The sequence below is a fragment of the Petromyzon marinus genome, chromosome 1 (genome assembly GCF_048934315.1).
Source record: "Petromyzon marinus isolate PM22_M1 ecotype Great Lakes invasive population chromosome 1, UKy_Petmar_22M1.pri1.0, whole genome shotgun sequence".
NCBI classification, from domain to species: Eukaryota; Metazoa; Chordata; class Hyperoartia; order Petromyzontiformes; family Petromyzontidae; genus Petromyzon; species Petromyzon marinus.
Window position 1 is genome coordinate 2,878,967 of NC_133667.1, and position 14,232 is coordinate 2,893,198.

Here is a 14,232-nt window from a genome sequence, read left to right on the forward strand (position 1 = left end):
TGTATTTAATTAAGATAACGTTCTATTTTAAAGATGTACCATCAATCCCATAAATCACAACATATCACGTGGAATAAAGTGTATATGATGACAAAATATTACAAGATCGAAAATCCACTATAAATAATCAACAAAAACATACGTGTAATGACTAGAAAGTAAAAAAATATATATGCTTGAATTATTGAAAAACCATGTGGGACATCATACGAACCTTCAGAAAACCAGGTTAATAAAAGTGACGGAATGGGAGCAAACTTAAGCAAAAGCACACACATAAAAAAATAAATGGCATAAAAGCAGGGTACATTCGGAAATGAAGGATCTTAACAGATGTACAAAACCTTGACCAGAGAGGCCTGCATCAATACATTGATTGAAAAATGGATGGTGTTGAGAACGATAATTATGGAACTTACGCAGAGTATTCCGGAACTTTCTCTTTTGAAGCTGGCAGGTCCTTTACATACTCATTGTAAAGCCATTTCACTTTGAAGTGCAGATTCATGTAGTCTGCACTCTTACACTGCCTGTGCTTCTCGTGCTCTTTAAATGAAAAAAAACAACGCCATCCATTAGAAACTAAATTAAACATCAGTCACGGCAAGTGTGGATGCAAAGTGGTAGCTTAAAAAACACCCACATACAAACAAGTTTACAAGTCAGCTCACATTGCACACATTAATCTTGTCTGAGGGGATACAGAACACACATTCAAACCGTACTCTTGATATTTTTTTACTGTGTTCATGTCTGTATTTGAGAGACTGGCACAGAAATGGACACAGTGGATAGACACTTGATCATTATATACATTTACTAATCCCTGCCTTCAATAAGAATGTAATTACTTAAACTGATACGTTTGTAAAAAAATAATTGAATGAATATATGACTTTCAAATCGAAGCATTGAAGGCAAACGCATTTTAACTGCAATTTAAAGGAGTGTCAATGTGCCACATACACAGCTAAAATGTTGAGGCCCTTATGTAATTGTACAGAATATTACAACTTTATGTTTAAAAATGTCAATGTTGATGACATCACGCTCTCTTTCTCCTGGTCTCTTACTCCCAACAACTAATCTGATTTTAACCTCATTTTCAAAATTTTCCACCCCTCTCTATAATACAGAAGACTTACACGCTGTACTGATTGTTGCAAGTATTTATACATATCAATTATATTTATATTTAAATATCTCTCCAGACATTATCTTAGGAATGAAGCGTATTCTCCTTTGTGTACCACAATGCAAACAGCAATATCTGCCATATTGCCATGACCTCCATGATCACCTTAAAGATAAACAACATATTTTTCGCAAATACCCAACAACGAAATGCAGGATTCTCTCTTCACAATCACAAGAGCAGCTACAATTACTCAAACTTGAAGTTTTCCATCAAGACAACTTGTCTTGATGTATAACGGTTAGCATTTAGGTGGTTAACATTTATGTACATCACGTTGATTGCTATGAACATGATGTACCTAAATGTTAAAAGGACATTATCCCAACTTAACAACCTCAGCATAGACATTGTTTTTACTGTAAGAGACGCATATTGCTCACTTATCATTAAAACCTTACAGATCATGGGTGGGACAGACATTCCACTCATGTCTATCCACTAACGGCAAAGTTGTTGCCATACTGATACAAAGAGAAGCGCCTTCAACCCAAACTTTTCAGAACATTTACACTTAAGGAAAGTTTATTTTCGTATTTGGCACCCTCAACAAGATAAAGTAAATCTTCAGAAATCTTCCCTGATTTACTCGAGTATGATTAAAGCAACCTCTTTAAACACAACGCAGATAACGAGATCATAGAAGGGATCAGAAACTTTGTTCAATCACTCACCACAAAACCCTTAGACCAACCAATAGATCAGCTACTCACCATAATAACCCAATGCCAGCTGATCGCCCTGGCATGTTATACAATAATGTAAAGGACTACACACACCACGCAAGTGTTTATTGATCGCTCTCCAAGAATAACTTCTTGCCTATTTAAACACATCTTGAACAATGTGATTTCAGTGAAAATACGTGACTTCCAGATATATACTCACTGCTGGATTATTTGGTGACACTGCATTAACAGTGGTGGACTAGCACAAATAACAAAGAGCTCAACACATTGGTCAATAACATTGTGCAATGAAGGGCCATTGCCCAAAACATTACCTATATATATATTTTTTTTGTTTTAAGGCAGTATTATTGACCAAGGTATTTTTTTTTATATGTATATAGTATCCTCGAAAATTACAAGCTAATTCAGGGTTGAGCAACCCCGGTATATATGTATTCTTAACAAAATTCCATTATTTCCATGAAAACCTTCAGGTAATGAGATCCTCTCAACATCTCCCAACACTCTCCATAAACACCCAATCTCCATCTGCAGTACTGTACGTATATTTGTTGAGTGTAAATACCTAATATATTTGACATATATCCTTTTCTTTTCACATATTTTTACTGGAGTCAACCTCCATCTGTTTAATGTTTACGTAACTTAATTGTAATTGCACTATAACCGGTTAAAATAATCTGCTTGTGCCGGTTTGCATGAGAGGGGATTCATTATTTAACAATGATTTATGTTCGTGCAATATTTTGTATTTCTCATGTGCCAGTTTATTTATTTGATTTCTATTTGCTTATCTCATTTGATTTTATTTCGTCCTTTCAGTGAACCAGGCCATTCTTGCAAATGCGACTATTTTTGTCTCTTGTGTTCTCGCATAGTATAACAAATATACTTTACTGACCTTTAAACCCATCATGTTCCACATATACATCCCAACAAGCATCTCTCACCTCCATCACATATATGTAGAGCTCTTCCCCACTCCCCAATAACATCAACATGTTTCCCAAGTCAAACCTTCTCTCAGACCAATTCATAACACATAAATCAATCTCTACTAACATCACTAGCTCAGGGTAACTAATAGAGATGATAACCACCCCAATATGGATAGAAGCCTAACCTTCAAAAGTCTGTGAAAAGACCAAACTAAAATTGCCCTGGTACAAAAACATGAAAAAAGAACCTGGGCTCCACAGCTGATGTGCTGCAAACTGCTGCCCTATCACTGATTTACTCAGTGGCAGAGTGCTGCACCTCAGCCTGATCTGGGGGCTTCCCTGCTCTGGTGAACATGTTGCCACCAAATGTCTGCAGACATGCAAACTGAAACATAGTTTGATGAAAAATAAGAATAGGTTTTACCCTTTCTGGCAATGAAACAGGTGTTAAGATCTTGATTTAAAGCTTTCGTGACTGCATGAATTAATATTCTTGGTTCTTTGGGTAAAGTCACGTAGAAGGGAAACAATAAAAATACAAATATAAAACAATAAAATTCTCACGACGTTTCGACTGCAACACAAGCAATCATCATCAGGTGTGAAAACCACAGCAAGAAAAAAATTCGTGAGAATTGTATGTTTTATATTTTTATTATTTTATTGTTTCCCTTCTACGTGTCTTTACCGAAAGAAAGAAGAATAGGTGTTAAGATGTTCAAACACAAAATAGATCCCTTTTGCAAGGCATCAACTCTGCATTAAGCCAACGTACTTGTGGAAAAACATGCAAATAATATTATCTGACAATATACGCATTGTCTTCGAAACTGATTGGCCTACACCAGAGACGTGCAAAAACATTCATATGTGTATTTATATTATATAATTACACCTACCAAAGCCACTGGTTTTCTCCTCCATGTTGAGAAACATGCACTTAAGATTATTTAGATAATTTTTGCTGCAAAAAATTTGCACATGATAAACCACTTTGTTGAGCTATCATATGTGGTCAGGTAGCTTCTCAAAAATAAGTTAACAGCTCAGTGGGCTTTATCTGGTAAGATAAAAGTAGTTTAGTTTTATTTGTATATTTTTAAAGTGATTCGTTTACCTTTCATATACTTTCTGCTCCTAACGGGTTTTTTATTGTTTGTTGTTGGAACGTTCTGAACCGCTGCAACTGGACATTTGTGAAAAAGCTTTATCGCTCATTGGATTCACTCAGGATTACTACTATAAAGAGCCAAGAATGTGTTTGTGTGTCCTGCATGTGACGTCACTCCACATGCCGCATATTCATGAGCGGATGGATTTTTACACTCACACAGAAGGTCGAGCGGAAATATTTGTTTTTCGCAAATTCGCTTTAAGTTTGACGTTTCTTTATTGAAAGTGAATCTAATCAATAATTATACGCAGCAACAAAGTGGATTTGGTGTCTTTATTTATTTCTTCAGCACTTGAGACAAAAGGTAAGTCTAATTTATGCTTATAAATTATGGTCAAATATAAATTTATCGGTGATTTTCCAGATATTGTATCAATTTCCAATTTATTTCAACCCCAGCGACCGAAAGCAGAAGAGAATAAAGTATCAGAGCAGTGAATTTGAACAAATTGAAGGTCAGTTATATACAGTGCTACAGTGACATGCAGTTAGGTGTTCGATGACATACTTTTGTGCAAGATTCACTGCCATTAAATTTACTCAATTCAATCTTGATTTGAAGCTTTCGTGATTGCAGGAATCCATACTCTTTGGTTCTTTCGGTAAAGTAATTTTTTTGTAAATATTACAGCTTCCGTCCTAGGACGGGCAAAGAAGCTAGTAAATAAATGCACACCCACCTATGCACAGCAGGATGCTCTCTGTGCATGCCTAGTTAATTCCCAGTGAACCCGTGATTCACTTTACTCAGATTTAAACTCATGCATGCACAATCAGACAAGTACACCTACATAAAATGTGCATTTAAACATATTGCACATTTTATGCGTTACGCATCCATGCTAATAAAAATTATACTGTAGAGCTATGAGTTGATTTATTAACTACTATAATGAGTCAAGAATCTCTTTGTGTCCCGCATGTGACGTCACTCCACGTTGACCAGCCCCCCTCATTAATAAGCATGAACAGGTTACATCCACCACATGGACCCCCCCCCCCCTCATTAATAATCATGAGTGGGTGACGTCACTCCGCATGGAGACCCCCCTCATTAATAATAATGAGCAGGTGACGTCACTCCACATCGAACAGCCACCCTCATTAATAATCATGAACAGGTGACGTCCTCCAAATGGACACCCCCCACCATTAATAGTTAGCGGGTGACGTCACTCCACACGGGCGAGACGCCTCCTCCCCCCTACTCAGCGTCAACTTATAACCCTCACTACAAAGGCAGAGCCCTCACGTCACACGATCTCCGTAACGCTATTGAGACATAGAAGTAAAAAGGATGTCGTGATGAACAAGGGATTATAACCTTTAAATGAAATAAGTCTGTGTCACCGCAGCCTTACAAATTGCGCGCGCATTGATGCAATGAATATCACGTCGCGGTCCGCTTTTCTCTTGCAAGTTTCAGATTTACTGCAATACACCCGTCATTGGACAGGCAAAAGGCTAGTTTGTGTAGATTTTGACATAAGACATACTTCACCTTGCATAGCAGCCCTCATGTCCAAGGAGAACAGATTCCACATTACTTCAGCGCTCACCTTTCCAACATTCAATTCTTGAGGAAACCTGAAGCACAGCACAGCAAAGTTTAATTATTCTCAAAGACTAAATTTATCAGCGACCAGTGGGAAGAAGGGTGGAATATTGTTATGCAGATCTGTAAAACAACATCATACTACCCCAGAAGAAAAACCTTTTATCTGATGTAGAGAGGAATTTCCAGATGTTACACTTGAAGAAAAACACACGGGCCTCAGTAAGAAACAAGCAGAGCTCCTAGGCCAGATGGAATAATTGTGGACATCCAAGAAGCGACACTATATATTTGAAGACAATTCAGGGAAACTATTTCATTTATATGTAAATAGAAAACGGAATACCTAAATCATGGAATGATGCTGCAAACATTTTATTTTTAAAAAAGGTAGATATCATTTGAAGAATAGCAGACCCATCAACCTCGTTCCGCTCTAATGCGTGTTTCCATAACGCGAACTGGATATAACGCGATGAATATATTAGGGAACCCATACTCTTTGGTTCTTTCGGTAAAGTCACGTATATATAGGAATCCCCTGTAAAAGGAGCCACATAATGAGTTGTTTCACATATACGTTGCTGATGAATGAGGGAACATATTTCCTGATTTGTAAAGTGTTTCGCACATGCGTTCTTTTAACATGCGCCATTTTTAACTGGTGCAGGGAAGCTGGACTTGACAAGGTGGAGGAGTCTGAAGTGGTGGAGTTTTAGGAGTCCCATGGGGAGGACCGGTCAAACGAGAATCTGATGCAGCTAGAACGAGCTGAGGAAAAGGCCGTTGAATCCAAACCACCACCACCACCATGAATATTAAGTGGCAATCACTGGAATTCACCGCTAAAAGGAGCTGTACCATCATGAAACAACGCTTTTGTCCAGTTGTCTTTGGACATATTTTTTAAACGTTCTGCAATCAAGCCATAAGATCCTGAGAAAAGCCTCGGGGAGAGCCAGCTTCCTCTGGTGATAAAGAGGCAAGGTGATCCTATCCCTTAGTGTGCATAACTCCACCACTGCTCACCCCAAGAGGCCTTGATCAGCAAGCTCTTAAACCATCTCTGGTAAGGCTTATCAAAACATTTGTATTTGCTATGAGTTAAAATGTATGTCAACTTATAATAATCTGTATGTTTGTACACTTTATGACATTTAGTCACATTCTTTTCCAATAATATCAGGTCAGAATGCAACCCCCGAATTTAACATATTTTTTGGGGAATGACAGTTCGGTTTAAGTAATTTTGAGATAAGTAGCATTTCCTAGGAACGCATCCCTTACACACAGTGGGGGATTCCTGTATATTGCTCTCAATGACATACCGACTTATTAATGTTTTAAAGGCCAATCAATCAACCACGTGAGCCAGCTGGATTTAGGAAAGCCTTTTCCTCCATTTATCACATTCATACTATACATTGTGGCTTTTATCATTTATGAAAGGCATTTTAATCAGTGGAAACCGCTACTGTCATCCCAGTTCTCACAAACCAAGTAATTAAAATAAAATAATACAGCGTGTAATAAAACCTCGATCGTGGAATGATGCATCAATCATTCTTGTTTCCAAAGCGGAGATAAAATCCGGCTTGAAAAATGGCAGACCCATTAGCATCTTACCACGTGTATCTGAATTGTTTTATGAAGATTGTTGGACGTAGAAAACACCAAAATTGTAGAGGCCAGCCAATCACTTTAATTGATATTCATTAGTCTTTCCCAGAATCTGATTTATAGTATGTATGTGAGCAAGCAGGGTTTAGAAAACTAAGCCGTGCTTGCTTACATACATACTAATGAAGAAGACTATCAATTACCATTATGTCTAGCCTTTGCACACTACGAAAGGGCATTTGACTCAGTGTAAATTGATGCAGTCATCTAAGGGCTCACAACCCTATGTTCTAAATATAATTATTTTAAAAAATAATGAAACCATTTACAAAATGGAACTCTACGCTAAGATTACATTAAGGCCTGCCAAAACTGGCTGTGACGCATCATCCAGAGGCCATGTTAAGAAGTCTTGTTGGAAGATGTACCATTATTCACCAAGCTTCTCCACTGTGTTATTTACAACAAAAATCTTGCCTAACCTGAAGAGTTTATAAGCTGTATGATGTCCCTGTGAATTTAGATGTTGGCTGTGCAAGACTACAACTATTTAATAGCGCTATGGTCTTGTATGTGCTCCCACCAATATAGAATTCCTTGCAGTTTTGCTATGTGTGGACTAACCACTAATGATCGACTGTATCTGGCCTTAAGCTCACAAGCAAGACATAGCTGTTATCCCTCCTGCGGCCACTCAGGGCTTGACCAAGGTATCAAACTGCATAATGATGGTCTGGTTTTACCCTTTTTTCTGTTCCACAAAAATCTGTATTAAATTGTTAACTTGATGTCAGTGCCAGATTGAAATGCTTCACCTGTGGATTATTACCTTGCACCACAAGCTTACAGTTGCAAAAACAGAGGAGCCTGCTGTGACCCAGCAGAATACACAAGTAGACATTGACATGGCCGTGATATATTTTTTTACAAAAGAGAACGTAAGGCAGAGGCAACAGGGTGATATTTCTTACACTAAAATCGCCTCATTGTACTGGCTGCCAACGTGTTCATGAATATGAATGACTCATAGATGGATTTCATTGTTAAATGCATAATCCTACTCCCCACTATCATCTCCAATGTAATATCGTAAATATGCGGCATCTACATATTTTTTCATTTAGATTACTTGTGGATCTACACACTCATCAGTATTATACCATCTGAGCTGAATTTACACAGACACAAGATAAAGATCCCCCTTGTTAGCCAGAACAGGATGCAGGGGCAAGTGCTGTTAGCGAAAAAACAAAGATCCCACATAAAGCCTTAACAGACTGTTTGAGCAAGTACTGTTAGCAAACACTTACAAAGGCCGGCATGGCACACAAGAGGGGAGGTGGCCAGTACCACGCCCGGCCGCCTTTGTCTCCCGAGTGGTGATGTTTACACACCGCACCAGGTACTCATTTGAGGCTGAGTCGATCTAGAACCGGTTCAGGTAATCGTCACTGGTGTTGGCCGTGGCCGTGAGCAAGAATCGAACTCGGGACGCCAGGTTCGTAGTGCAACACGCTAACCGCTACACGACCGGTCCCCTCACACTCACACCACCACGGCCACAAACACATATTGCCTGCACCGCTTACACACACACACAGCCTGTACCGCCAAGTATCAAGGCCTACATACTCACACAGCACGCGCACCACACACACGCAAGAACACACATAAGCGCATGCACCTGTGTGGACGCAGGCCTCACAGACACGAGAAAAGGCAGCAACCCCAAAACATCCACCGGCCCTTTCATATCTACTGTATACACACACCTGAGCACTTATGTTTGTCTCAGTGGTGGTGGTTCTCATACTGAATCAGTGCGTATGCTACGTATCTCTACATGAACCACCAAATCCAATCGATATATGAAACACCAACCTTAGTGCTGAGAGATTTATCAACTCCATTAACTAAATAATTCACTAATCTCGAATCTCTTTGCAAATCACCAGCCCCAGTATAACTGTAAGACATGAACCCCAATCTCCACTTTATAAACCAAACAGAAAGCTCTATAAGTAAACAAGCAAACCAATTTGAATTTAATCCACCAAGCCCAAATATGTAATTGCTATATCAAAATATATGCAGGATCCACCAACCACAAACCTTTTTGTGAACTATTAACCCCATTAATCCCCTCTATATGATTCGACCTCAATATTTGAAGAACCGCTCATCTCAAGTTTCTTCATTAACCCTTAGCCACAATCTCTACGTTAACTACCAACCCCTCTTTGTGATCAACCAACCCCAAGTATCATAATCTGCAAACTACATTATTGCACCACTCAGGTAAATAGGTATTTTACATATGCACCGATCCTGGAATGGCCATAATGATACGATTATAATTCAACGCATCTTATGAGTGACCCTGCTTATCTGTTTCCGGAATCTACCAAATAAGACTTCTGTTATTGTTAAGAAATATTATTACTTCACTTGACAACAATCACTGGCTTTCCACATATAAACTGAGCATTCAGGTATACTTTAATGGGCAGATGATGCCTGTCACGTGTAACACATTCCTGCGGAGGGTGCTGGTAGGAAATTTTGAAGTAATTATGAAGTAATTATATACGGATATTTAAGCCAAACTTGTTAGGGTCGTGCGCAGAAGAAAGCAAAATGAAAAGTGAGCATAATTATAAAACGACGCCAGAAAGTGCAGTGTATAATCCCCTGCCTCCTGTGAATTAATCCCGGTTGGGCTTCCAGTCCATATAAGGGCACCACGGGGTGGCCAGCCCCTCCCCACCCAGCCCCACCCCACCCACCCCCACCCCTCCGACCCAGCCCCTCCGCACCCCACCCAGCCCCTCCCCACCTAGCCCCTCCCTGCCCTCCCCTCCATCCAGCCCCACCCCTCCGACGTGGACAGACATACACAATTAATCCCCTGCCTCCTGTGAATTAATCCCGGTTAGGCTTCCAGTCCACTACGTTTCCTACCAGTATAACGTCTCCGTATGGCACAGCCCTCCTCCTCCTGAACACATGAATGAATGCAGACAAATGCTGACCAATTAATCAGCCTGAAACTTTACTTTTTTGCACTCGTCAGCTGCCCTTTTTGAGTCCTCAGCATATGAACAAAATGTTTAAAATAGTTTATTTTTTACTATAATTACAAAAGATCTGATTGTAATATTTGGTAGCTATAATAACTGGGCCTTTTGACTGCAGAGCCGATTGAGGTGAGTACACAGTGAACACTTTTTGCAACCGAGTACAGTAGTTATCTCACCGAGAGAGAAACCACTGATGACTGTACATGCATAAATGACTGAGATTCTTCAGTAAAATACAAAGACAAGAATTCAGTTCACATTTTATAAGTTTACACTCCTGACATGCGAAAAAACTGGTGTTCACCATTATTTTGTAATTACTTTGTTAACATATATTTTCGTTTGAAATGTTAAGTTGCGTAATTTAATCATACGAAACCACGCTGACGAAACTCAACGTGTAAAATAGTACCACGTACTGGTTGAGGACTGGTGTGTAGGAGTTTTTGTCTTCCTCAATGATGGAGACAATGAGGGTGATGAGCTTTGGCCAAAAGTCCAGGTTCTTGATGCTGGGGCCGTGTTCCTCTGGAGCAGCCTCGTCTTTGGTCTGTTTACGCATGAACCATAGGCACACAAAACAGGGTATGAGATTAACACGATTATCCACGTCAAATGATTAAATAACTAGCTTTATTACCCGGCTTCGCCCGGGACTTGGATGCACCACGGGCGGCCGCCTTTGTCCCCCCAGTGGCGATGTTCACACACCACAGCAGTTACTCGTTTGAGGCTGAGTCGACCTAGGGGAGGCCCAGGACCGGTTAAAATAATCGTCACCGGTGGTGGCCGTGAGCAGGAATGGAACTCGGATCGCCGGGTTCGTAGTGCGGCGCGCTAACCGCTGCACTACAATGCGTCACGCTTCCACATGCGCGGGTCACGTGACAGATTTGACGTCACAGCTCACTTGTCGTGCAAAAAATATATGCATTATTAAGCCCCCCCCCCCCCAAAAAAAAAAGTAAAATGTGTATTGTTATTATTTTTGCATGGTGTACAGTCTGGAAAGTACCCACATGGCAAATGTCAAGTTTGTTGCATGTCGGGAAGTACGCTAAACATTTTGAACAGACACACATAATCACAACTTGCCTTTTACATATTTAAATAATGGTATGGGATATTTTAATTCTATGACTTCAAAATTCCGTCGATCCCACATTTTAAATTAGTCCACGTGTACTTTTGTGTTCTTTACTCTTTGGTTCTATTCGGTAAAGTCACGTAGGTAAAAAATAAAACAACAAAAATCACGACGTTTCGGCCACAACACAAGTGGCCTTCATCAGGTGAAGGGACCAGACTGGAGTGAACACTCCAGCGCTGTCCTCTAGACAGTCTGGTCCCTTCACCTGATGAAGGCCACTTGTGTTGTGGCCGAAACGTCGTGATTTTTGTTTTATTTTTTACCTACGTGACTTTACCGAATAGAACCAAAGAATATGGATCCTTGCAGTCACGAAAGCTTTAAATTTTGTGTTCTTTATCGACAATTGTACTGCTTAATTAAAAAATGCATATTTTTCTATGCTGAACATTTTTGTTTCCATATCCAACATTGTTTGGCAGGAAAACACCTGCATATATGCAAGTTTGAGATATGAATCTATTAATCTGTCCGTTTTAAGTGGTGTTTATGCATATGAAAGTGTTGTTGTTTGCGTAAGTTTGTATTTTTTTTCTACAATTGTATGCCGATTGCACTACTGTGTTGTCACGATGGGAAGTAACCATTCCATTATCACTTCAAGTGACCTCACAGAGGAGATGGCAGCACTTCCCACTCTACATATGACAGAGATTTGCCACATGACAGTCAAACTAATGTTTTAATCCTCAGAGCTACAAATTAGCCCAATTAAGTGGAAACCCAAAACGTTTTAGAGTTATTGGTGACTGAGACCATCAAATCACTACACACACAGGTAGCTGCTTAGATTCCAAACCAGGCCCTCAGTGATTCCAGCTATGCACTGTGACCTCTGAGCCACCCAGGCGAAAAGAAAATGAAGCATTTCGATATTTGAATGTTAAGATTACACATGCATTAGTCTTGATTTTTTTTTACAATTTTCCATACAGGTTGGTGTAATTTCCACTAGCGGGATATTTGAAAGAATTTTTTTACCCATATAGAATTTATATATATATTAAGTGCAAATAATAAAACTTTTTGTTGTTTTCTTCTCAATTCCCAGTGAGGAATTATTTATTATATTTTATTTCTGGGACACTATTTTTTTCCAGGGGTGTATTTAACCCCGCAGCTGGGGTACCGGGGTACCAATCAATCCGAAATCAGTGCTACTCCGCGTTGTCGAAACGCAGCGAGGACGATTGCGCTGAAACCCTGAACGCTCGTATGCACCATCGTGTATAGCTTGTCGAGATGAGTCCATTGCCGCATCGCCGACCATCAACAGACTAAAAATGACTGCATCACGAACATTATGCGAGGCCAGGGTAGCTATGGTACCCCGGGGTACCGCCATGAGGTTGATATTTAAAAAAAGCAAAATATTGAGAGCGATGCATAGTATGGAAACAGCACTTGTTAAGGTTGCAAATAATTTCTTCATGATTGATGATTCCGGTGCAGAAGCCATCTTGCCACCAGGGTGCCATGGTGGCGAGATGTTAACTACCCTGCCCTGTTATACAGGAGGTTTTGGCCTCGATCCCGACCCTGACACCTGTATATGTGGAGTTTGAATGTTCTGTCCGTGATCGTGTGGATTTTTCTCCGGGTCCTCCGGTTTTTCCCTTCACATTTAGAAACATGCGTTTGAGAGTATATGTCTGCGATACATTTCCACGTGATAAGCCACTTCGTTGAGCTATCATTTGTGGCCAGGTCGCCCCTGAAAAAGAGCTATATAGCTCAGTGGGCCATATCTGGTAAAATATATATATTTTTTAATGTTGTAAAATCTTGGTAATTCTGAATCGTAATGCTACTTTTGTTGTTGTTGGGCTCTCCACATCAAGTGTAAATTGGATGGATTTTAGTTGGCCATAGAGGGTACTGTAATTCGGTCTTCCGCTGAGGTCAGAAACTTTGGTGTTATCCGAGACCCCAGTTTGACATGAGGCCCACGTATGTAATATTACCAAAATTTCGATATTTTATTTACGCAACATAGCTCGACCAAGACCTATGCTGTCCCTTCTGGATGCGGAGAGACTGGTGCATGCCTTTATTTCATCAAGGTTATATTTCTACAAATGCCTTGCTCTCTGGAATTTCTAATAGTGTTTTAAATAAACTGCAAAACTCAGCTGCCCAGGTTTTAACCAGATCTAAATCGCGTGACTATATTACTCCGATTCTTTCGTCCCTGCACTGGCTGCCTTTAAAGAATAGAATCGACTTTAAGCCTCTTATTCTAACGGTTATTGCCTTGTATGAGTTGGCTCCTAAATATATCACCAATCTGCCTAAGTTTAATATTCCACTGTGAAAACTTATATCTGCCGATTTTTGTCTGCTCATTTTTCCAAAGACCAGACTTTGCTGTATTGGAGAAAGAGCTTTTTGTAGCCAGGCTCTGCAATTGCGGAATTCCCTTCCTCGGTCCACTAGGGAATCTGAGTCTGACAATTTTTAAATTGCGTCTTATAAGTCGCATGTTTTTACTGCAGGCTTTTTCCATAACTTAAGCTTCATGTACATCACTTTGAGGTCCTGTGCGAATTGCACGAGAGAAAACCTAGTTAATTATTATAAAAGTGAATATTTACTTTGAGATATTTTGCATTTGAGACCCTTCTTACTCCTGCACTTGCACTACAATTCCATCTCACAAGTTAATAGTTGTGCAATATTCCTTAAGATCCCTGTACGGTACTTATTATCTTCAATATTGATTTCTTTGTTTTGTTGTTGCTGCTGTGTTCATGCACCATGGGATCATCCGTGTAACAAATCGAAATAAACTTAGCCTTAAGGGCTGTTTACTTCAGTTTTTGCCA

At 39.7% G+C, this 14,232-nt stretch overlaps 1 protein-coding gene across 9 annotated transcripts in view; it reads right to left on the minus strand.

Moving 5' to 3' along the window:
• LOC116957007 (protein unc-13 homolog B-like) overlaps nt 1–14,232 on the minus strand; it is a 262,505-nt gene that overhangs the window by 63,849 nt on the left and 184,424 nt on the right. For all 9 annotated transcript variants that reach the window (XM_076052098.1, XM_076052001.1, XM_076052076.1 and 6 more), the window contains 3 exons: nt 10,677–10,807; nt 5,504–5,589; nt 420–546 (listed from right to left, as the gene is read on the minus strand). In XM_076052098.1, coding sequence (XP_075908213.1) covers nt 420–546; nt 5,504–5,589; nt 10,677–10,807 — 344 coding nt within the window. The remainder of the gene's footprint in view (nt 1–419; nt 547–5,503; nt 5,590–10,676; nt 10,808–14,232) is intronic.